The sequence below is a fragment of the Carcharhinus amblyrhynchos genome, chromosome 8 (genome assembly GCF_965287045.1).
Source record: "Carcharhinus amblyrhynchos chromosome 8, sCarAmb.v2.hapA, whole genome shotgun sequence".
In the NCBI taxonomy this organism is placed as follows: Eukaryota; Metazoa; Chordata; class Chondrichthyes; order Carcharhiniformes; family Carcharhinidae; genus Carcharhinus; species Carcharhinus amblyrhynchos.
The window spans coordinates 48,507,673-48,529,823 of NC_137331.1; the positions used below are offsets into that span (position 1 = coordinate 48,507,673).

The following is a 22,151-nucleotide window of genomic DNA, read 5'->3' on the forward strand; positions in this document are numbered from 1 at the left end:
CAGACTAGCCAAGGCCAATGTCGAGTTGTTGCTGAAAGCATAACTCAACACTCCAATGTCACACTAACATGTTCACAAAGGAATATCTGCTAACATCCGGGAGGAAACACATTGAAACATTGAATTCCCCCCATGGAGAAACATCTGCCCACACAGAGTCAAGGACCAGCTCTAGATTGGCCAGCAGCAGGCCCTTCAGCAGATAGAAGAGGAAGTAAGACATGCAACCCTCAATAGCTGTGGGAAATGACCGGAGGCCTTCAGTTACAAGCTGGCAATGGGATGGAGAGTTTACAGACCTGTGAGTTTTGCTGGTATTTTGATGAAATAAAGACTTCTCCCAATGCTTGGTCCCATCTCATATGAATGTTAAGGAAAAGGAGCGTCTGTGCAACCCGATATCTGTAGAAAGCCCCTTCTCTGATCTTGTCAAAATTATCAGTTCTTAGGTTAAACATTGAACATTCAGGTGGGCCACCATTTAGAAAATGTCATTATAAAAGAGCACTCCAATGAGAAAGTAACTTAGCAGACTAAGTGCCCCCTCACGATACAGATGGCCAAGAAAAGTTTGTGATCTAAATACTCTCCTGGTTGGCAAAGGAAGGGAGCACAGCTGTGAACAGATAGCGTGGGGTGTAAAGAGAAAGAAAATCTAAATGCGAAAACTATTAACAAGTCTTCCCAGATTGTCAGATACTTTGTCTCTCCAATTCCTCATATTGTACCTGAGAAATACTGAATTGACTGCCAAACTATTTCAGTTTAAACAGTTTTATTTGTGACAATGCTGCTGAAATAAAACATTCTGAACTGAAAACAATCTCAACCAGCAGGTGGTGCTGATGTTTTTGATCTAAATTGAACCTTCTATAATTATGCTTTACTTTTGCCGTTCTATTTCAATTGTAGTAGGTTCAACACTTCTGCTTTTTATTTTTAGCGCATTAATTGACACATTCATGCAATTTCCTGTCTGTGTTAATGTTACTAACTCAAACATTTCTAATGGGTTAATGGTTGAAGGTAGAAAAGGCAGGAATTCATGTGGACACATCAATAGTTGCACTAACGTTAACTAGATAGGCAACTTCAATCCTAATGGATAACATTTCCAATGTATAAATTAGGTGATGTGCTAAGCTAAGGGATGTTAGTGCTGGTGAACTAGCACTAACAGTTTTTCATTTAAATATCCAATATCATTAAGAAAGGCCAGGTGCAGGGTAAAGTTGTGCAAGATGTTTGCAAGCCCTATAGAACTAGGCTGATATTTTGTAAACAACATTAACAACAAATTATATTAATATAATGCCTTTAACACGGTGCTTCACAGTAGCATCACAAAACAAGGTATGACATTGAGTCACACACACACACACACATATATATATTATATATATGTATCATATATTAGGTTAGATAGCCAAAAACTTGGTCAATGAGGTAGGTTTTAAGAAGTGTCTTCAAAGAGGGAAGTAAGGTAAAGAGGCAGGGGGATGTAGAGAGGATATTCCAGAGTTTAGGATCTAGACAACTGAAGCCATGGCCACCAAAGATGGAGTAACTACATTTGAGGATGCACAAGAGGTCAGAATTAAAAGATGAGTAGATATCGCGGAGAGTTGTGGGGCTAGGGAGGGGCAATTCCACAGAGGGATTTGAAAACAAGAACGAGACCTTTAGAATCTGGTAAAGAACTTCTACAGCCAACATTTATCTCGTGGCCTGGGCTAAATTGAATCAAGGTGTTGGAGATGGATCAACTCATTTTGCCCTCCAGTTTAGTTTATTATATTACAAAGTTAAAGATGGATATGTCATTCTGTTTAATGTAATAATGTTTTGGCTCACTGATATCGCTCTTATTTCTGAGTCAGAGCATTGATCCAAGCTTCACATTGTATAAATTGACATTACCCAGTTGACATCCCCAAATGTAGTCACTTCACCTTTGGTGGCCATGGCCTCAGTTGTCTAGACCCTAAGCTCTGGAATACCCTCTCTACGTCCCTCTGCCTCTTTACCTCACTTTCCTCTTTGAAAGACACTTCTTTAATCTGAACTCATTGACCAGGTTTTTGGCTATCTGACCTAATATATAACATATATGTGGCTCAATGTCATACTTTGTTTTGTAATGTTCCCACGAAGCGCCATGTGACATTTCTTTATGTTAAAGGCATTATGTGAATATAATTTCTTGTTAATGTTGTTTATGAAAAATGTTTGAGAGATATCAGTCTAATTCTGTAGGGCTTGCAAGCACCATGCAAAACTTCATCCTGCATCTGGTCTTTCTTAATGATGTTGTCTTTTGGATGAGAAATTAAAATGTCACCCTGTTCAGATAGATTGCCTCTTCTCAAAGGCACATGTTCTGGCTAATGCATATCCTTCTGTCAGCACTAACACCAGTCATTTGACCGATCATTTGTTGTTTGGGATCGTTGTTGTGCACAATTAGTTGTTTCGTTTGCTTACAGAAAAATTTTGACCAAACCATGAAATCTTGAGGCATCCACATGAAGAAAAAACCTCAGGACAAAATCTAAGCTCTTCCTTTCTCTGAATTCTTCGTGGGCAAATACAATGCTGGAGCTTTTCAACTGTTGCTGCCCTGTCCTCCAGTATGAATGGAACAGCTGGCAATTAAAAAATTGGGTTGGGTGCAGTGATAGTGAAAGATCACTCACCAACTGGGTGTCTAAGGCCTACAGGATGTCATTTTCTGTTGGCCTCAAAATGGTCAGCTAACACTTCCATCAGAAAAAGCCTATCTGACTGCCTATAGGACGCCATTTACAGTAGATAACCAGTCATATGGATGGCGCGGTGGCACAGTGGTTAACACTGCTGCCTCACAGTGCCAGGGACCTGGGTTCGATTCCCAGCTTGGGCCCCTGTCTGTGTGGAGTTTGCACATTCTCCCTGTGTCTGGATGGGTTTCCTCCAGATGCTTCGGTTTCTTCTGAAGTGGGGAAAATCATAAAGCTGGGTATCTGACACACAGAATGGTGGCCTGGCACATAAAATGGTTACCTGAGAAGGAGACATTAAGCAGGCACTGACTTTAGCGCAGACAGCTATTTGAAATTAAAACATGCAGCACAGACAGTTATTTAAAGTTAAGCACGCAGGAAACAAATACTGCAGGAAGCCAGTAAGAGCTTGAGGCACTTTAAAAATAATGACAGACTCAGGACAATAAGGTCTGACAAAAAGATTAGCCATAAATGAGAACGGGAATACATAAATGCAGGAAAACCAATTACCGTATGTGTAGACTGAAAAGGTTTCGATGGAAAGGATTTTCAGAGAAGTTTATATCAGGAAAAAGTTTATGTCGGGGAAAAGATACAAAAGTCTGAGGTCACGTACCAACCAACTCAAGAACAGCTTCTTCCCTGCTGCTGTCAGACTTTTGAATGGACTTACCTTGCATTAAGTTGATCTTTCTCTACACCCTAGTTATGACTGTAACACTACATTCTGCACTCTCTTGTTTCCTTCTCTCTGAACAGTATGCTTTGTCTTTATAGCGTGCAAGAAACAATACTTTTCATTGTATGTTAATACATGTGACAATAATCAAATCAAATTAAATCAAAAATATCACAAACATGTATATGGTATACACTTATGTGGCTAAAGACCTGACAATTCTTTACCCATAACAAAAATAATTAATATTTAACTGATTTCCAAACCAATCAACCTAGGCTTATTCTACTTAATCTAGGTTTCCTTTTTTTGGCGTAAGTGGGTAAGTATTGTAGTTGCTCCACCTTTGGTGCTCATGCCTTCAGTTGACTAGACAAAAGCTCAGGAATTCCCTTTCTACATCTCTTTGCCTCTTTACCTCACTTTCCCCCTTTGAGTTTAAGTTTCAGAATAAGGATTCACCCATTTAAGGTGGAGACAAGGAGAAATTTCTTCTCTTCCCAGATGACCATGGAAGCTGAGTCATTGATTATATTGAAGGCCGCCTTGGAAGATTCCTGAATTATAAGGAAATCAAGGGTAAGAGAAATATGTGGGGAAGTAGAGTTGAGGCCAAGGTCAGATTGGCCACGTTCTTATTGCATAGAAAGTAGGCCCGTGGGGCCATATGGCCTAGTCAGGCTTAGCTTTCTTATTCTTTTTTGTCCTTAAGTTTGTTAACTCAATGTTCTTATTAACTTATTTATGTTTATTCTTACATCTACTTTTAGGTTTACCAGGCTGTTTCCAGGGATGGCGAGACTGATGTATGAGGAGAGATGGACGATGTTAGGATTGCTTTCTCTAGAGTTCAGACGAATGAGGGGGGATTTCATTGTGAGTCAGAAAATTCTAACAGGACTAGACAGGATAGATGCAGGGAGGATGGTTCCGATAGTGGGGGGAGCCCAGAACCAGGTGTCACAGTCTGAGGACTCAGGGTAGACCATTTAGGGCAGACGTGAGGAGACATTTCTTCACCCAAAGAGTGATGAGCCTGGAATTCATTACCACAGGAGGTAATTAATGCCAAAACACTGAATGAATTCAAGAGGCAACTAGATATAGCACTTGGGGTGAATGGGATCAAAGGTTATGGGGAGAAAGCAGGATTAGGCTATTGAGTTGGACAATCAGCCATGATTGTAATGAATGAAGGCGCATGCTAAAAGGGCCAAATGGCCTCCACCTATTCCTATCTTCTATGTTTCCATGTTTCTATGTTAGCAGTCGAGAACAAGGGCCATAGATAGAAGGTTAAATGTAAAAGATTTGAAACAGATTTCTCACACAGTGTTGTGAAGCTGTGGAATTCATCTTCAGACTTAATGCTTGGAGGTGTAGAGGGATATACAAAGAACAAAGAACAAAGAACAACACAGCACGGGAAACAGGCCCTTCGGCCCAACGAGCCCGCGCCGCCGTCCCACTGTCTCAGTGACCTATTCATGATTTTAGTCTACGCCTAATGTGCGAGGATCAGGGAGGTCCAATTTAGGGACAATTTAGTACCCAATCAATCAGCCTAAAAGCACATCTTTGGGATGTGGGAGGAAACCGGAGTACCCGGAGGAAACCCACGCAACCACAGGGAGAACGTGCAAACTCCCACAGACACAGGCCCAAATCCATGTGTCCGCACAGCAACAGAGATAGTCTCTGAGCTGTCATGTTGCCCTCGAGATGGTCCAGTTTAAGCACACTAACGACATGAAGCAATAGGCAACTCCCGAAGCAACGTCCAAGAGCAGCCCACTACAACCTGCCGCATGCATGCCCCTTGCTGGACTTAAATGCCTGTGGAGACAAAAAAATTCATTATTAAACAGGCAAAGACTGTAACATCCCTGAGGCAAAAACGTAATCCCAAGCCTACAATGTTTAGTAAGGCCTGCTATATCCCCCTATATGTAGCCCGCTCATGTGGCTGTCTAAGTGACTCTTAAACAACCCTAGCGTGCCTGCTTCCACCACCTTACTCGGCAGTGCATTCCACACCCCCACTACCCTTTGCGTGAAAAACTGCCCTCTAATATTTGTCTTATACCTAGCCCCCCTCACCCTAAGCCCATGACCCCTCGTTCTATCCATTTCTAATAGCGGAAAAAGCTTACCACCATTTACTCTATCTATCCCCTTCATAATCTTATAAACCTCTATTAGATCCCCCCTCAGCCGACGTCTCTCAAGGGAAAACAGCCCAAGTTCGTTCAATCTTTCCTCGTAAGACAGCCCTTCCATACCAGGCAGCAACCTGGTAAATCTCCTCTGCACTCTCTCCAGGATCTCTACATCCTTCCGGTAGTACGGCGACCAGAACTGGACGCAGTACTCCAAGTGAGGCCTAACCAACGTTCTATACAACTGCAACATCAGACTCCTACTCTTATATTCTATACCCCTTCCTATGAAGGCTAACATACCATACACTTTCCTCATCACATTCTGCACCTGCACCGACACCTTCAGGGACTTGTGCACTTGCACTCCCAGGTCTCTCTGCGTATCTATACTCCGGATAGTTCTACCTTTTATCGTATAACTCCCCTCCACGTTATTCCGGCCAAAGTGCATCACCTCGCATTTCTCCGGATTAAATTCCATTTGCCATCTATCTGCCCAATCTACCAGCCTGTCTATGTCCTGTTGCATTGCCAGGCACTGCTCCTCAGTACCCGCCAATCCAACCATCTTAGTGTCATCAGCAAATTTGCTGATCACACCACCTACCCCCTCTTCCAAGTCATTAATATATACCACAAATAGAAGAGGTCCTAGTACCGAGCCCTGCGGCACACCACTGGTGACAGACCTCCAATTGGAAAAGGAGCCTTCCACTACTACCCGCTGTCTCCTCCTCCCAAGCCAGTTCTCCACCCATCTACATACCTGGCCTTGTATCCCATGAGCCTTCACCTTTTCTATCAGCCTACCATGAGGGACCTTGTCAAACGCCTTACTGAAATCCATATAGACGACATCAACGGCTTGTCCTTCGTCAACCGTTTTTGTCACCTCTTCAAAAAATTCCACTAGATTCGTAAGGCACGACCTCCCTGTAACGAAGCTATGCTGCGTATCCCTGATCAGATTGCAGCGCTCCAGATGTTCATACATCCTATCATTGAGGATCCTCTCCATTAGCTTGCCTATAACTGAAGTCAAGCTCACCGGCCTATAATTCCCTGGGTTATCCCTCTGACCCTTTTTAAACAACGGTACTACATTTGCAATCCGCCAATCCTCTGGGACCTCACCTGTGTCCAAAGAAGAGACAAAGATTTGCGTCAGAGGCCCAGCAATTTCATCCCTCACCTCCCTTAGCAGCCTAGGATAGATGCCATCAGGCCCTGGAGATTTATCCGTCTTTATACTGTCTAAAAGTCCCAACACCTCTTCCCTCGTGATGACTATTTCCCTCAACGGATCCTCAAACTCCTCAAGCACAGCACCAGACATCAGGCCCCTCTCCTGCGTGAATACCGACGCAAAGTATTCATTCAAGATCTCCCCCATTCCCCCAGGCTCCAAGCATAGTTCCCCTCCTCTGTCCCTGAGAGGACCAATCTTCCCTCTAACCATCCTTTTATTTCTAACATAGGAGTAAAATGCCTTAGGATTTTCTTTAATCCTACCCACCAAAGCCATTTCGTGGCCCCTTTTTGCCTTTCTGATGCCCCTTTTAAGTTTTCTCCTACATTCTCTGTATTCTTATAGCGCTATCTCTGTCCTCAAATGCCTAGATCTAATGTACGCCTCCCTCTTCCTCCTGACCAGGTCCTCAATATCCCTAGTTACCCACGGCTCTCTATATAATGTCCATACTGAAACATTTAGGGCCAGGAATCTAGAAATTATTGAAGCATTGGACAGTGTTCGAAGAATTGCAGATGGAGGTGAAAATATTGGATAAAAGAGAGAAAAGATATTCAAAACAGAAAGAGATTAGATCTATAAGGCAAGATCAGGCTGAAACAATGGATTTTCATGGATCTTCAAAAGGAGGTAGAAGTGGGCTGCGCAGGATTATGACATTGAAGTCCAAATGGAAGAAGGTCTCCAGAGGAGATGAGGCCAGCAACATCTGAGAAACGATAATTTGATGTATGATGGTGGCATCTTGGGCCAAGTAGAGGGAGGAAGAGCTGCCAACTACTTGGTGTTCAGATTCCCTAAGGGAACAGAGTGCTAAATTTCAGAGCGAGTTGGATTAGAGTGAATGATTAGAGTAGAAAAACGTGACTAATGTTGTTCCCAATATAAACATCTACAGAGGGTCCAAGTCTAGATGGATCAAGAACTATGAATACAGGTCAAGGGTCTATTGTGAAAGAGAAGTTCATCAGGTCAAAGAAATGGATGCAGAGGCAATAGTGTTAGAAGAGCTCAGCACCATGCCAAGATCAAAATTCACTGACGTGGATGTGTCTGAAATGAAACTGAAGTCTTTGCCAAGCACTGGTAATGTGGGGGCAGAGAGGGGGAAGGTCAGAGGGGATAGTCAAAGTAGTGCAAAGGATGGGTTTAGAAGGAGGGGTGGGGTCAGAATAAAGTGAAGAGAAGCATTGGTTTTCAAAAGTTGTTGAAGTTTGCACATGCTTGAAAAGAAGGAAAATGGTTGTTGTTAAAATGCTGCATGAGGCAAAGAGTGAAATCAGACTGCAGACCAGGACAGCTTTGAGATAGAGTAAATCAATGCCCTTGAAGAAAGAGGTCAAGAGAGTGAACATGGCAATGCATAGCAGCACACATGGATCTCAAGATGCAGAAACAACTGTGGATTGAGGAACACTAAATATAAAAAACACAAGCTACAATCTGCTGATGGAGTCAGGAAGCAGTGCATGTGAAATTTGAAAATTACATTCCTACTTTAAATTGCTGAACTGAAACAGTCTGGTGTCTATTAATACACAGCTGTTAACTCATAAGATCACTTTATGTGTTTCCCCCAGTCCTACTTTTGACTTCTGCTAAACTCCCCATTGTGCTTCCAGTCCTACTCTCCAGCGTGCCCTTCTAACCAATAAAGAGGTCTCAGATGCTAACATTTCCTTTCATATATATATACGGGATGAATAAAAGGCCAAACCTACAGATCTTCCAGGCTCCAACTCTTATCTTTATTCTAGATTATTATTACCTCCCAGCCATAATTTGTTATCCTTTGATTCCAAAGGCCCACCCGTTTCCCTCCTGCCTACCTGTATTCCATCCCACAATAAGTTTCATTCTCCAGTTGTTCCTGTTCTTATCAACATCCATTAGCTTCCTGTGTTCCACTGCGTTAAATTCAAAATCCTGATTCACATTACAAATATTTCCGTTATTGTGAACCTCATCGCCACTTCAAAGACCTATTGTCATTAGAGGCATGCCTTCAAAGGATGGCCATCGAGGGATATGGGGCAAGTGTGGGCAATTGGGACTAGTTTAGTCATTAAAAAAAAGGCTGCATGGACAAGAGCCTGTTTCCATGCTGTAAACCTCAATGACTCTATGACTCTAAAACATATAAAGAACTATAGAAGCCCTACAGTGCAAAAAGTGGCCACCTGACCCATCAAGTTTGCACTAATTCACCATAAGAGCATCCCTCTCAGGCCCTATCCCTACACATTTACCAAGGCTAATCCATTTAAGTTACACATCTTTGAAACCTAAGGGGCAATTTTGCATGGCTAACCTACCTAACCTGCAGATCTTCGGACTGTAGGAGGAAACTGGAGCACCTGAGGAAACCCATGCAGATATGGAGAGAATGTGCAAACTGGACTGAACGTTTTTTTCCCTCCTGGATGGCCAATTAGAGCTGATACAGACAGTCACCCAAGGCTGGAATTAAACCCAGGTCCCTGCTGCTGTAAGACAGCAGTACCACCATACCGTCTATATCTTGATAATTTCATCAGGCACCTCCTAATCTTTCTTTCTGCAAGATGCGGCAAATCCCTCATTCCGATGAATTCCATTCAGATACACAGACATTATATTAAACTTGATACAACATGGCCAATTTCAAATGGAACAACGGACATTTTAAAGACAGTATTATTTTAAAATGTTACATTCAAACAAAATGGCTGCAAACCAGACATCAGAATATACAACACTACCAGACATTCAAGGAGTGAACAAAGGGGGCCATGAATCGTGGCACAGCTATCTGACAAGATTATGCACTGGGGTGTCGATAGCACTGACCAACTACAGAAGAGACAATGGAAATGGTGACGAGTTTTACCCCATTTATGTAGATTAACGCCTCCACTAATGGGAAAACATTTAGTATTTAGAAACCACCTTGGGACACATAACAGCCCATCAGATACCTCGTAAAACAGTTTGGGCTCTTTGTCATTGAAACTGATCAAATCAGTTTCATCCTGTAAGCACTTTGCACCCCATTGTTTTGAAACTGACTGCTACAGGAGTCAGCCAATTCGATTAAGGAAACTGCTTTTTAAAAAATAGCGAACTCTGGCCAAGAGGAGACAAAGGAAGAGAGGTGGTTGACCTTGCAGCAGTTAACTTGGCAAGGAGCTCTGTAAACAACAGTGCAGGAGAGTTATGAAGTTGGGAAGAGTGATTTCAGGTGTCCAGCCAGAAAACTACTTCCTGGCAGAGGAAAGAACAAGGAAGATCCAGCAGCAAGACAAGACATCAACTTTTTTTTTCTCTCAGCAGCAGCAAGGACTTTTGTTTTTAAAACAATCTGAGAAGTGATGAGGATATTCTTTCAGCCTTCAGAAATTACCTAATTAGGTAAAGGTTGAGGAGGGATTTAGGATTCTTCTTGTTCTTGCGTAAACCGTGTAATGCTAAGAATTTACATTGTGGTGTTAGAATTTTCTTTCAATAGCATAGTATTGTAGAGTCTGTGTTTCAGTTACTGAGTTTGGTTGGAGTTATTCCTGAATAAACTATTTTTAAATTAACTTTGACTGGTCTGTCTCTCTCATCGTCCATCTTGGTGAGTCACTAAAAAGCCAGAATGTAATTCCGGGATACAGAACCGTAAAGAGGCTGGGCACTTTGAAACTGCTCACTCTAGGTTGTCTACTGGTCAGGAATAAACAGTGGACCCTCTCTCTTTCTCTCATGAAGCTGTCCCAGTGTAGCACTTCTGGATTGTATTTTATATCTAAATGAAAGAGAGGCACAAAGTCATAGGTGGCAACCACGATAACTCATGTGGTATAAGGGTAAGCTCACTGGACAGGAATAAACAGTGAGTCTTTCTCCCTCTCTCCTGCAAAGCTGTCTCAGCCTGACACTTCCGGATTGTGAGTTGAACACCGGCAGGAGTGAGACAGCCACATGATATCAGTGGCATCCGAGACCAGTCTGTATGGAGAGTAAAAGGACCTTTACACTTATTATTAATAGGCATCCATTCTCAACCCTGTGAATTGACTTACTCTGTCAAAAATAGGTTGTGGTTGTACTTTCCCAGTACTTCCCCACTTTTGGTTTCATTTCTGGTAAGAGATTCAAAGTTGTCTTTATTTTTCAACAGATCAACCAGATCTTCTCTTCCACAAATGTTACCAAAAGGTCACATTGTGATGTTCAGTTATTGAGGCTCCAATTCAGGGATCCAGGGCAAGGTATCTGTGTTGATACGGGGTGGAAGTAGAGGTGGGATGGTGCCAGTTTTCTTCAGCTTCAAGCCTTTTCCTTGGTACTGTAGTGGGGGGCAGAATGATTGAACATGCCAATAAGCCTTAAGATAATAAGGAAAATAACAGTAAAACTGGAAAATAAGAATATTAGTCTGAACAGGTCTTGTATACTTTAACATGGATCACCAGTAAAACAGGGAATTAAGAATACTGGTCTGAACTGTTTTCTTCCTTCTGGGAGGACAATTAAGGCTAATATTCAGAGGCCATCTGGAATTTCAGTTCATTCTTTGAGCAGTCTTCTGACCATTATTTGGAGCACCATGTTATCAGGGATTGGGATATTTCATTTAACCGAGTTCTAAAGTTGGAAATTTGGTGAAGGGAAAAAAACCTTTGTTTTTTATTCTTTTCTGTTTTACCTCCAGTAGTTGGGGGGTGTTTTCCTTTTGTCTCTAAGCTTGGAAATTATAACTTGACAATGTTTTACTTCGTGATATTGGTAACTAGTTAACTAATCAAGTAAATTTGAACAGACATTCCACGATAGGCAGTAACGCGTCGGCGTTTGTGGAGAACCTTATCCCGGTCAACGTTATCTGCATTAGGTTTCAGCAGCTTCAACAATGTTATTAGTTCATGGGTATGAAAAGCTATTCATGTTCCCACTGTGGTGTTAAAAACTAATGGGATTGGGGAAGTGGAGGTGGGAGTGGTGGATAGGAAGTATCAGTAAAACCCATCCAAGACTGAAATTTGCCATTATATATGTTGACATTCAGCATTCTCCAAGTAAATAATCTGTCACATAAATAATTCTTTGACTAACCTGTAGGCAAATACTCACAAATTAATTTAAATTAATAAACAACATAACAGCTGCCAGTTACAGGTAGGTATACCAAAGCCTCATCCACTGCATGACCTTATCTCTGCTACATGGAGTAATGCTGAATGAAGCCATGGTGGGCCACTAGAGGTAGAAATGATCTGTTTCACAAAGCAGATTCTTCTTACATATCGCCCAGTGACTGGCTAAAGAAAGGCACTGTGCATTTTCCCATAACTGTGGCTCTTTACACCATATGCGAGCAGCGTAATGGGCAAGACAGACAAACTTAAGGCCTTAATGCTTACATGGAATTTGGATGTGGTTGTGGTGACAGAGACTTGGTTAAAAAGGACAGGACTGGCAGCTGAATATTCCAGGGTTTAAGTGTTTTAGGCGAGACAGAGGAGGGGCTAAAAGAGGTGGGGGAGTAGCAATATTAGTAAGGGAGCATACTACAGCGGTGCAGAGGGTGGACAATTTAGAGGGGTCATGTAATGAATTGGTGGAGCTCAGAAAGAGGAAGTGTGCAATCACTATGATGGGGGTATAGTGTAGGCCACCCAACAGCCCACGGGAAGTGAAGGAACGGATATTAAAGGAGATTCTGGATAGGTGCAGAAAAAATAGGGTTGTTGTAGTGGGAGACTTTAATTTTCCTGGTATAGACTGGAAAGAGCTTAAGGCTGGTGGTCTGGACAGGGAGGAATTTGTAAAATGCGTACTGGAAGGTTCTTTGGAACAGTATGTAGATAGCCCAACTAGAGAGGGGGCTATACTGGACCTAGTACTGGGGAATGAGCCCAGTCAGGTCGTCAAAGTTTCAGTCGGCCAACATTTGGCAAATAGTGACCACAATTCTGTTAACTTTAGGATAGTAATGGACAAGGACGAGTGTTGTCCTATGGGTAGTGTGCTAAATTGGGAGAAGGCCAACTATAGCCGGATTAGGCAGGAATTGGTGGCTGTTGATTGGGAGAGGCTGTTTGAGGGTAAGTTCACGTCTGGCATGTGGGAGTCTTTTAAAGAACAGTTGATAAGGCTGCAGGACAGGAATGTGCCGGTAAAAAAGGTTAGGAAAGGTAGAATTTGAGAGCCGTGGATAACCAGGGAAACTGAGGATCTGATCAAAAAGAAAAGCGAGGCGTACATTAGGTCCAGGCAACTGAAAACAGATGGAGCTCTGGAGGAATACAGAGAGAGTAGGAAAGAACTCAAATAGGGAGTTAGAAGGGCAAAAAGAGGTCACGAAATGTTCTTGGCAGACAGGATTAAGGAGAATCCTAAGGCATTTTATTCATATGTTAGGAACAAAAGAGTTGTCAGGGGAAAAAAAAAATCGGACTTCTCAGGGACAAAGGAGGGGAATTATGCTTAGAACCCAAGGGAATAGGGGAGATCTGAAATGAATACTTTGCATCAGTATTCACAAAGGAGAGGGAAGTGTTGACTGGTAGTTTCTCAGAGGGAGGTGTTGACCTGTTAGAGAGAATTTCCATTACAAGGGAGGGAGTGTTAGGTTTTTTAGGAAACATTAAAACTGACAAATCCCCAGGGCCTGATGGCATCTATCCTAGACTGCTCAGGGAGACAAGAGATGAAATTGCTGGGCCTCTGATGGAAATCTTTGTCTCTTCACTGGACACAGGTGAGGTCCCTGAGGATTGGAGGATAGCGAATGTGGGACCGTTATTTAAGAAGGGTAGCAGGGATAACCCAGGTAGTTACAGGCCGGTGAGCTTGACGTCTGTGGTAGGGAAGTTGTTGGAGAGGATTTTTAGAGATAGGATGTATGCGCATTTAGAACATAACAATCTCATTAGTGACAGACAGCATGGTTTGTAAGAGGGAGGTCATGCCTTACAAATTTGGTGAAGTTTTTTTGAGGAGGTGACAAAAATGGTTGACGAACAAGGTCCGTGGATGTGGTCTATATGGATTTCAGTAAGGCATTTGACAAAGTCCCTCATGGCAGGTTGGTTAAAAAGGTTAAGGATCATGGGATACAAGGGGAGATGGCTAGATGGGTAGAGAACTGGCTTGGCCACAGGATGACAGAGGGTAGCAGTTGAAGGGTCTTTTTCCGGCTGGAGGTCTGTGACCAGTGGTGTTCCGCAGGGCTCTGTACTGGGACCTCTGCTATTTGTGATATATATAAATGATCTGGAAGAAGGTGTAACTGGTGTTATCAGCAAGTTTGCGGATGACACGAAGGTGGCTGGACTTGCGGATAGCTATGAACATTGTCGAACAATACAGCAGGATCTAGACAGGCTGGAAAATTGGGCGGAGAAATGGCAGATGGAATTTAATCCAGATAACTGCAAGGTGATGCATTTTGGAAGAACAAATGTAGGGGGGGAGCTATACAATAAATGGCAGGGCCATCAAGAGTACAGAAACACAGAGGGACCTAGGTGTGCAAGTCCACAAATCCCTAAAGGTGGCAGCACAGGTGGAGAAGGTGGTGAAGACAGCATATGGTATGCTTGCCTTTATAGGATGGGGTATAGAGTATAAAAGCTTAAGTCTGATGTTGTAGCTGTGTAGAATGCTGGTTAGGCCACATCTGGAGTACTGCGTCCAATTCTAGTCGCCGCACTACCAAAAGGATGTAGAGGCTTTAGAGAGTGCAGAGAAGGTTTACCAGGATGTTGCCTGGTATGGAGGGTCTTAGCAATGAGGAGAGATTGGGTAGACTGGGGTTGTTCTCCCTGGAAAGATAGAGAATGAGGGGAGACCTAATAGAGGTGTACAAAATTATAAAGGATATAGATAGGGTGAATAATGGGAAGCTTTTTCCCAGGTTGGAGGTGACGATCACGAGGGGTCACAGACTCAAGGTGAGGGGGGCGAGGTATAACTCAGATAGCAAAGGGACTTTTTTTTTTTACACAGAGGGTGGTGGGGGCAGGCATGCTGGCATTGTTTAAGAGCAGACTGGGAATGGAGGGATACAAACGAATGGTCTAGTTGGACCAATGAGCGGCACAGGCTTGGAGAGCCGAAGTGCCTGTTTCCTGTGCTGTACTGTTCTTTGTATAGTCATCTCATGTACACTCTTATTCCCATTGGGGAATAATGATCTATGATATATCATGATGTATTATAGAGATAAAGCAAAAACATTGAAAAGGAACAATGGGCATGCAAAGTCCCAGATTCAACATTACAGGAACATAATCCATTCTAATTGACACAACATGCAATTTTCCACAGTCCTTGCCATATTGAGTTCTTGATAAAGTGTCACCGAGAAGCAACAACAAGCAGAGACCAGTGAAATAACAAATGAGATGGGGAACATTATACGAAGCTACTCTTATTTCCAGTGGTCCATTTCAGAATATAGTCTGGGAGCAGATGTTTTATTTTTTGGAAAGAAATAAAGGAAGGAAGTTTCCCTTCCACTTCTGGAGTTACAGTTACAGTGCAATGACATGTCAAGAAAACAGACTTTCAATAGCTGGCAAATTTTACGTGGTTCCTGTCCCTTAGATTTCATATTTTAACAGTTTATTACTCGGAATTTATGGGCTTCCTCCAGGAAAAGTCCACAAAGACACCTTGTCCTTTCGGAAAGGGAACCTGCCATCATTCATTCCATTTGCTAATCTGGTCCTCCTTGGTTGACCTTCAGGATAAACAGGGGGGAGTCTCACCAATGCCATTTGCATCCCAAGAACAAATTATAAAATTCCTCTTTTCTTCCTGCCACAAGAAGTACTGCACAATGATTAAAATGATCTCCTTGGGTCTCCATAGTTTGAGTACACTTTATTTAGGTGGTTATATGAATTTTGCACTAATACATTATTTTAATTGGTTTTTACTCAATTGCAATGTGTAGGCCACCTAATTAATTTCCTATCAAGACTTTGCAACAATGTTTGCCTGCCAGACATTCTTAATGTTTTCTTCCATTGCTATTCTCCCCAGTTCTCCTATTATGCACCTTCTGAGCTATGAACTGAATAAACAAAGCCATTTAGCCCATCTCAGCTTGTTCATCTCGAGAGGCCTGATAGTCACTTATGCCAACTGGCTGCATGGGTTGTCAGGGCAATGTGCCATCCGCATAAATCACGTGCATCATACAAAATGAACTTATTTTCTAACAACAGTTTTGAATGCAGCAAGTCTGATCTACTGCCAATTGAATGAAAGGATAGGCTTATCAGTTTTAATTATTGACAGACAAGTCATCACAAATTTAAAACTTGCTAATCTTTACTTTTTTCCTATATGTATGAAGTTATTTTCCAGTAATTCAACAACTAGAGAATGGGACTAGTGGCACAATGTATTTGTACAGTTTGCAGCAAAGTGTAAGAGCTTAGAGATTCTCACTCACAGCTCCACATGAGTTCTAAATACAAAGATTTCCACTACAGAGCAACATTATCAGAATGTAGTTCAGAATTCTAACTCAGTAAAGGGAAATAATGGCCACATATGGTTAGATTAAATACTTACAACTGCCAGATCACCTTAAAGTGCAAACTCTTTTGCTTTATATGTCCTATTTTGATAATTTTCTTTTCAAAATGAATGGTGATTATGACTGTAGCTACTGAAAGCTACAGCAAGTTTCCAGCTGAAGCAATTCTGAAGCAACAATGACCTGCAGCCTTCAACAGATACTTTCCTAATACTTTCTCCAAAACCTAACTTTCTTCAGTCCACTTGCTTCATTACATTCCCTACTCTTTTGCCTCGTAAGCAGTTTGCTTCCTATCACCTTTCCAAATATCTCCTTTGAATTACCTGGATCCTTCCTTCCTCTCTACTTCCATTACTTGCCTCACCCTTAAGCATAGAGATATCAAAAGTAGGAGCAGGAGGCAGCCATTTGGCCCTTCAAGCATGCTCCGCCATTCATCACAATCATGACCAATCATCCAACTCAATAGCCTAATCCTGCTTTCTCCCCATTACCTTTGATCCCATTTGCTCAAGTGCTATATCTAGCAACCTCTTGCATATAATCAAAATTTTGGCACCAACTACTTCCTGTGGTAATGAATTCCACAGGCTCACCAATCTTTGGGTGAAGAAATGTCTCATCTCCATCTTAAACGGTCCATTCTGAATCCTCAGACTGTGACTCCTGGTTCTGGATTCCCCCACCATCAGGAACATCCTCCCTGCAGCTACCCAGTCTAGTCCTGTTAGAATTTTGTAAATCTCTGAGATACCCCCTCATTCATCTGAACTCCAGTGAAAACAACCTTAACCTAGTCAATCTCTCCTCACACATCAGTCCTGCCATCTCCAGAATCAGCCTGCTAAACCATAGCTGCACCCCCTTAAGAGCAATCTTCCTCAGAAAAGGAGACCAAAACTATACACAATATTCTAGGTATGGCCTCCCCAAGGCCCTATATAATTGCAATACATCCCTGCTCCTGTACTCAAAACCTCTTGCAATGAAAGCCAATGTCCATCTACTTCTCCACTCATACCCCCCCCCCCCAAGGACACATTGTTAGATGTCAGAAGCCTCTTCAGTCTATTTACCTTCTTCTCACCTATCATCCATTTTGCACAAGATTTTGAAAGTGGTTTGGCAGTGAACATTCAACTTTAAAGAAACTGAAGTTGTAATGATAGAATACACTTTCTATTATCAGCAGTTAGATGTTTTCCAACTGTGAACTAAACAAGGGCAAGGTGATTAGGCTTCTTCACTGATATATTTTAAGGTATAAATATTGATGCATTTTGAAAAATGAACTCAAATTTGGAGAAGACACAATGTCCCTGGGCTTAAAGTATTTCCTTAAGTTTATAGAATCTGAGGCAAAATTGTGTAAATGAGTGAATTTTGTCATTCCTGTCCTTTCATTCTGCCTCACATGGAAATTCTGTTTAAAAAGACTACTGCAAAATTGCATTTGAAAATTGTCCTCCAACTGTTCCTACTTTGTTTGAAAAACAGAACTTGCTAAACATATTCCAGCAGTTCAACTATGGACTAAGTTTTCTAAAAAAGTCTTAACTTGTATACAAATCCCTCTTTGTCTTTCTCCTTCCCATCTCTGTAACCTCTTCCTGACTTATAACCCTTTGAGAACTCTGTTCCTCCAATTCTGGCCTTTTATGTTACCAACATTGCCTCAATATTCAAACAATGATCCAGAAAAACGGGAAAAAAATCCTTAAATCACAAAATTGCTTTCTACAACTACTAATTTCCCATTTGCTATTGGATTTATTTATATGGTGTAATGTCACTTGGCTAGTTCTGAGACTCCAAACTACATCACAATCCATTGTTACAATCTCAGCTGATGATACCACTGAACAAATCAGATTCCAGAGGGGAACCTTGTTTGATAGATCTTAACTTTTTGCTTGAAACTGGAGAAAGTTAATGAACAAATTTACATGATCTATCAACACAAAGAATAAAACATTTATTAAATGAGAAAAATGAATTATGTTGCACTCGAGAAAAAGACTGCAAAGACTTCAAACAAACACAAGAAAATCATTCAAATATTCAACCTCCCTTAACTCCAGCCACATTTTTACAGACACATACACATTTGGAAAGAAAAAAATTACCACATCTATCTAGTACTCTAATATTCTGAGTAAATGCATGGTACATGTGAACCAACTAGCAAACTATGGCCAGGCACACCACACTTCAAATTAAATGACGAAATGACCAAAGAAGTTTCTCAACAATCCATCAGGGTGCTTCTTACAACATGAGCCAACAGGTCTCATTGAAATTCTGCCTTTCTCATAAGGGTTTCCAAGCCCCACATTTGAAGACAGAAAATGCTGGAAAATCTCAACAAGTTTACAGCATCTGTGGAGAGAGAATAGATCCAACGTTGAGTCTGGATGACCCTTCGTCAGAGCTAAGAAAATCAGAAAAGATTTATACTGAGATTGGGAGTGGGGGGTGCGGAATGTAATAAGACAAAGCAAATATAAATATGAACGAGGATAAAGGTACAGAGAGATGCTAGAAGTGTCAATTAAGTGATCAGAATGTGTGAATGGCAGAACAGAGGTATGGTTGGCCTGAAAGTTTGTGGGGGGGGTGCATGCAGTGGGTGGCAAGGAGAGCAGGAATGAAGAAGTGGGAAAATGGAAGTCAGAAAGAAGGGTGATAAAAATGGATCAATGAGATGAAAAGGAGAAACAGAATGAAATAAATCAACGGAAAGGGGTGAAGATGGAGCAAATTTGATCTATTGCATTCACTGCTCCCAATGCAATCTACTCTACATCAGAGACCAAAAAATAGACTGGGTGACCGCTTTGCTGAACACCTTGGGTCCAACCACAAGCAAGACACAAACCTTCCTGTCACTTGCCATTTCAACACACCACCCTGCTCTCCTGTCCACATTTCCTTCCTTGGTCTTTTGCAATGTTCCAGCGAACCCCAACAGAAATTGGAGGAACAGCACCTTGTCTTCCAATTGAGTGCTTTACAGCCTTCCAGACTGATCATTGAGTTCAACAACTTCAGAGAATGAACTCTCCCCTCCATCTTCACCTCATTTCCATTTATTTTATTTCATTCTATTTCTTCTCATTCATTATTTTTATATCTTTCTTTCTCACTTTGTTTTTCCACTTCTCCATTCTCACTCTTTTTCTTGCCTCCCTCTCCCCCCTCTCAGGCCAACTGCTTTAACCATCTGGCTGCTGCTATAAGTGCGAGAAGTGATGGAAAGTGAAGTTTGTCGATCTAAAGCCAAGTTTTTGGGTTTCCTAATAATACTTTGCCTCTCCAAAGATCCTGAATTGGATGACAAGCCTCATTTAAAGCATAAGGAATTCCAAACTTGACTAATTACAATTCAATACGTGCAAGGTCATTCATTTGACCCGTAGCCATTTTTATTGAATGTCTGGTTTCAGTGTTCCAAAACACTTTGATCATCAATCCATTACACTCAAGGCCGATTTAAACAAAAAAGGAATTAGTACCGTGACTGGCATCAAAAGCCAGGAGAGATTGATGCAGCCTCAAATCACATATCCAAGCCCTCTACTTAACCCTTTAATAAGCCATGGTTCCCAATAGCAACATTTCCACCACCAAAAGTAAAGAGAAAAACCTCATTGCATCATAAGTATTGTGCTTTGTAGTATATTAGCTTCAAAAGTGCCACTCCATTTTCCAAAATACTACTTTGCAGCACAACAATCAACCAACTATTGAAGTTTACGAAACTGTTACATTGCTGATGAAAATTGTCAAATTACAGCAATAAAGTATAAAACGTTTGACATTTTTTCATTCTTCAGACAAGAAGTTTGAAACCCATACAAGAACAAATGAATTTCAAATTTTCAGTGTGTTCTAGAGAAAAGCTTGATGACAATTTAGTACAGAAGAAATTCAAACACACACCTAGTACAAAAACAAAATATTGCATAACCTGCAGACCTGAAGAACAGAAAATGCTAGAATTATTCATTCACTCTGTCAGCATCTGTGAAGAAACAGGATCAACATTTTAGATCAGTGACCTTTCATTGGATCCCCCAAAATATTGGTAGATTCTCCCCTCCCTAACATGGACCGCTGTGGACGTTACAGTAAAATGAGATCAGTTGATTTGGTAGGAAATCATGTGAAAGTACACAAATTCCCAGATGCACCAAAAACAACGATTGATGTGATATTATTGCCATACCAAGCATCTTTGAAGTAATCCAATTGCAGTGGAACCCTCCAAGAGAATAAATGTTGATTATCTCATTCCAGCCACATGTACAAATCCTGATGAGTAACGACACCTTGCATCTAACAGTGGCTCCTTATAGGGATTGGGAAAAGTTGGGTGATGTTGGTGTTATGACTAGTCCCCTAGTTTAATGTGATTCCAGGCAAGATATTCCCAATTGTTACGCTCACAGGTGAGGAGCGATGAATTGGCTCCCCTTCTTTATTCAATCCTCTCTGTTGGATAGAACAAGGTTAATTTACAAAGGATCCCTTTCCTTCTGGAAACCTATTCCCAATACAAATGTATTCATGTTTAAAAGGAGCCAATTTAGCCAGGCTTCCTTGAGTTAAAGAAACTGAGTTTAGTTGCTGCTATAAAAACACAACACCCACCCACACATGTTAGAAATGAGAAGTGAGTCAAAAAAAAAGTTAAATAAGATATACAAATCAGTCTTTGGCTTGTTTGGGAGGAATAGATAGTGAAACACTGCAGGCACTAAGTTGGGTGATCCTGGTAGTGCTGACTTTGGCAGTTGTGCAGTTGGTTTGGAGATGCTTTGCTCTACAGGTTAGCTGAAAAGAGTTTTTCTGTTTCCTTTTTGACTATGGACCTGCTAACTTGTGACTTGCTTCCAGCAATCAGACTACTGGGTGCTCTTCAGCTGTAACCTTCATAGCATTAGCATAGTGAAACTAGAACTGGACTAGCACTCAGAGATCAGGGCTGTAGTTCGCTTTTAACCCCTTTTCACTGCAGATATCTTCTCGTTGTGCTCAGTTTTATTTCAGAATCATTGATATAAAAATTTATTAATCACAAATAAGGCTTACATTAACACTGCAATGAACCTACTGTGAAATTCCCCTAATCGCCACATTCGGCGCCTGTTCGGGTAAATGCACCTAACTACAAAATCACAAAAAAGATGTCAAACTCATTAATATAAAGTAAGACAATATTCTTACCTAGACAAAACTTTAATTGCTGGCTAATGTAAGAACAGTGTGCAATAAATTATTATTCACAATCAAGTATTGCATAATTGCTGGGACACTGCAATTCTCCACATTACTGGTGAATTAATCCTTTTTTGGCCGTACTCTGGAAAGGAGCAACTTTTAAAATGATGGCCAAGAACCCAGCTGAATGATGAACTGAAAAGGTGTTTTAACATATCGATCAGTTCCATGCTCTGCAAGATGCTACTTACTATTTTTAAACTGAACTGGCCAAGTGTTATTCAGTACTTGACTGGGTTTGAATTGTGAGCACACACATGAATACATAACAGGAATGTTCAATTTAATGTCAATTTAATGGCTTTTCTTTGACGTGTTTTCTTGTGCCTGGGGGTCCTTTGCAAAGCATCGCTCATTAAAAAACGACAGCATCTCCCTGCTTCTCAAGTTTGCTGCCTTCATTACTAATCTTTCTCCATCATCTGTAGAAAAAGAAAACAGTTTTTAAGCTAAAGGCTTATAGTAATTAATTTAAAATAAAACAAAC

At 41.3% G+C, this 22,151-nt stretch overlaps 1 protein-coding gene across 1 annotated transcript in view; it reads right to left on the minus strand.

The window, feature by feature from the left end:
* Positions 1-18,333: 18,333 nt before the first annotated feature.
* The window catches only part of mrpl53 (mitochondrial ribosomal protein L53), a 28,939-nt gene continuing 25,121 nt past the window's right edge, over positions 18,334-22,151 (minus strand). The window contains exon 3 of the mRNA XM_080194037.1: positions 18,334-22,086. Within this exon, the coding sequence (XP_080050163.1) occupies positions 21,959-22,086 (128 nt within the window). The 3' untranslated portion in view covers positions 18,334-21,958. The remainder of the gene's footprint in view (positions 22,087-22,151) is intronic.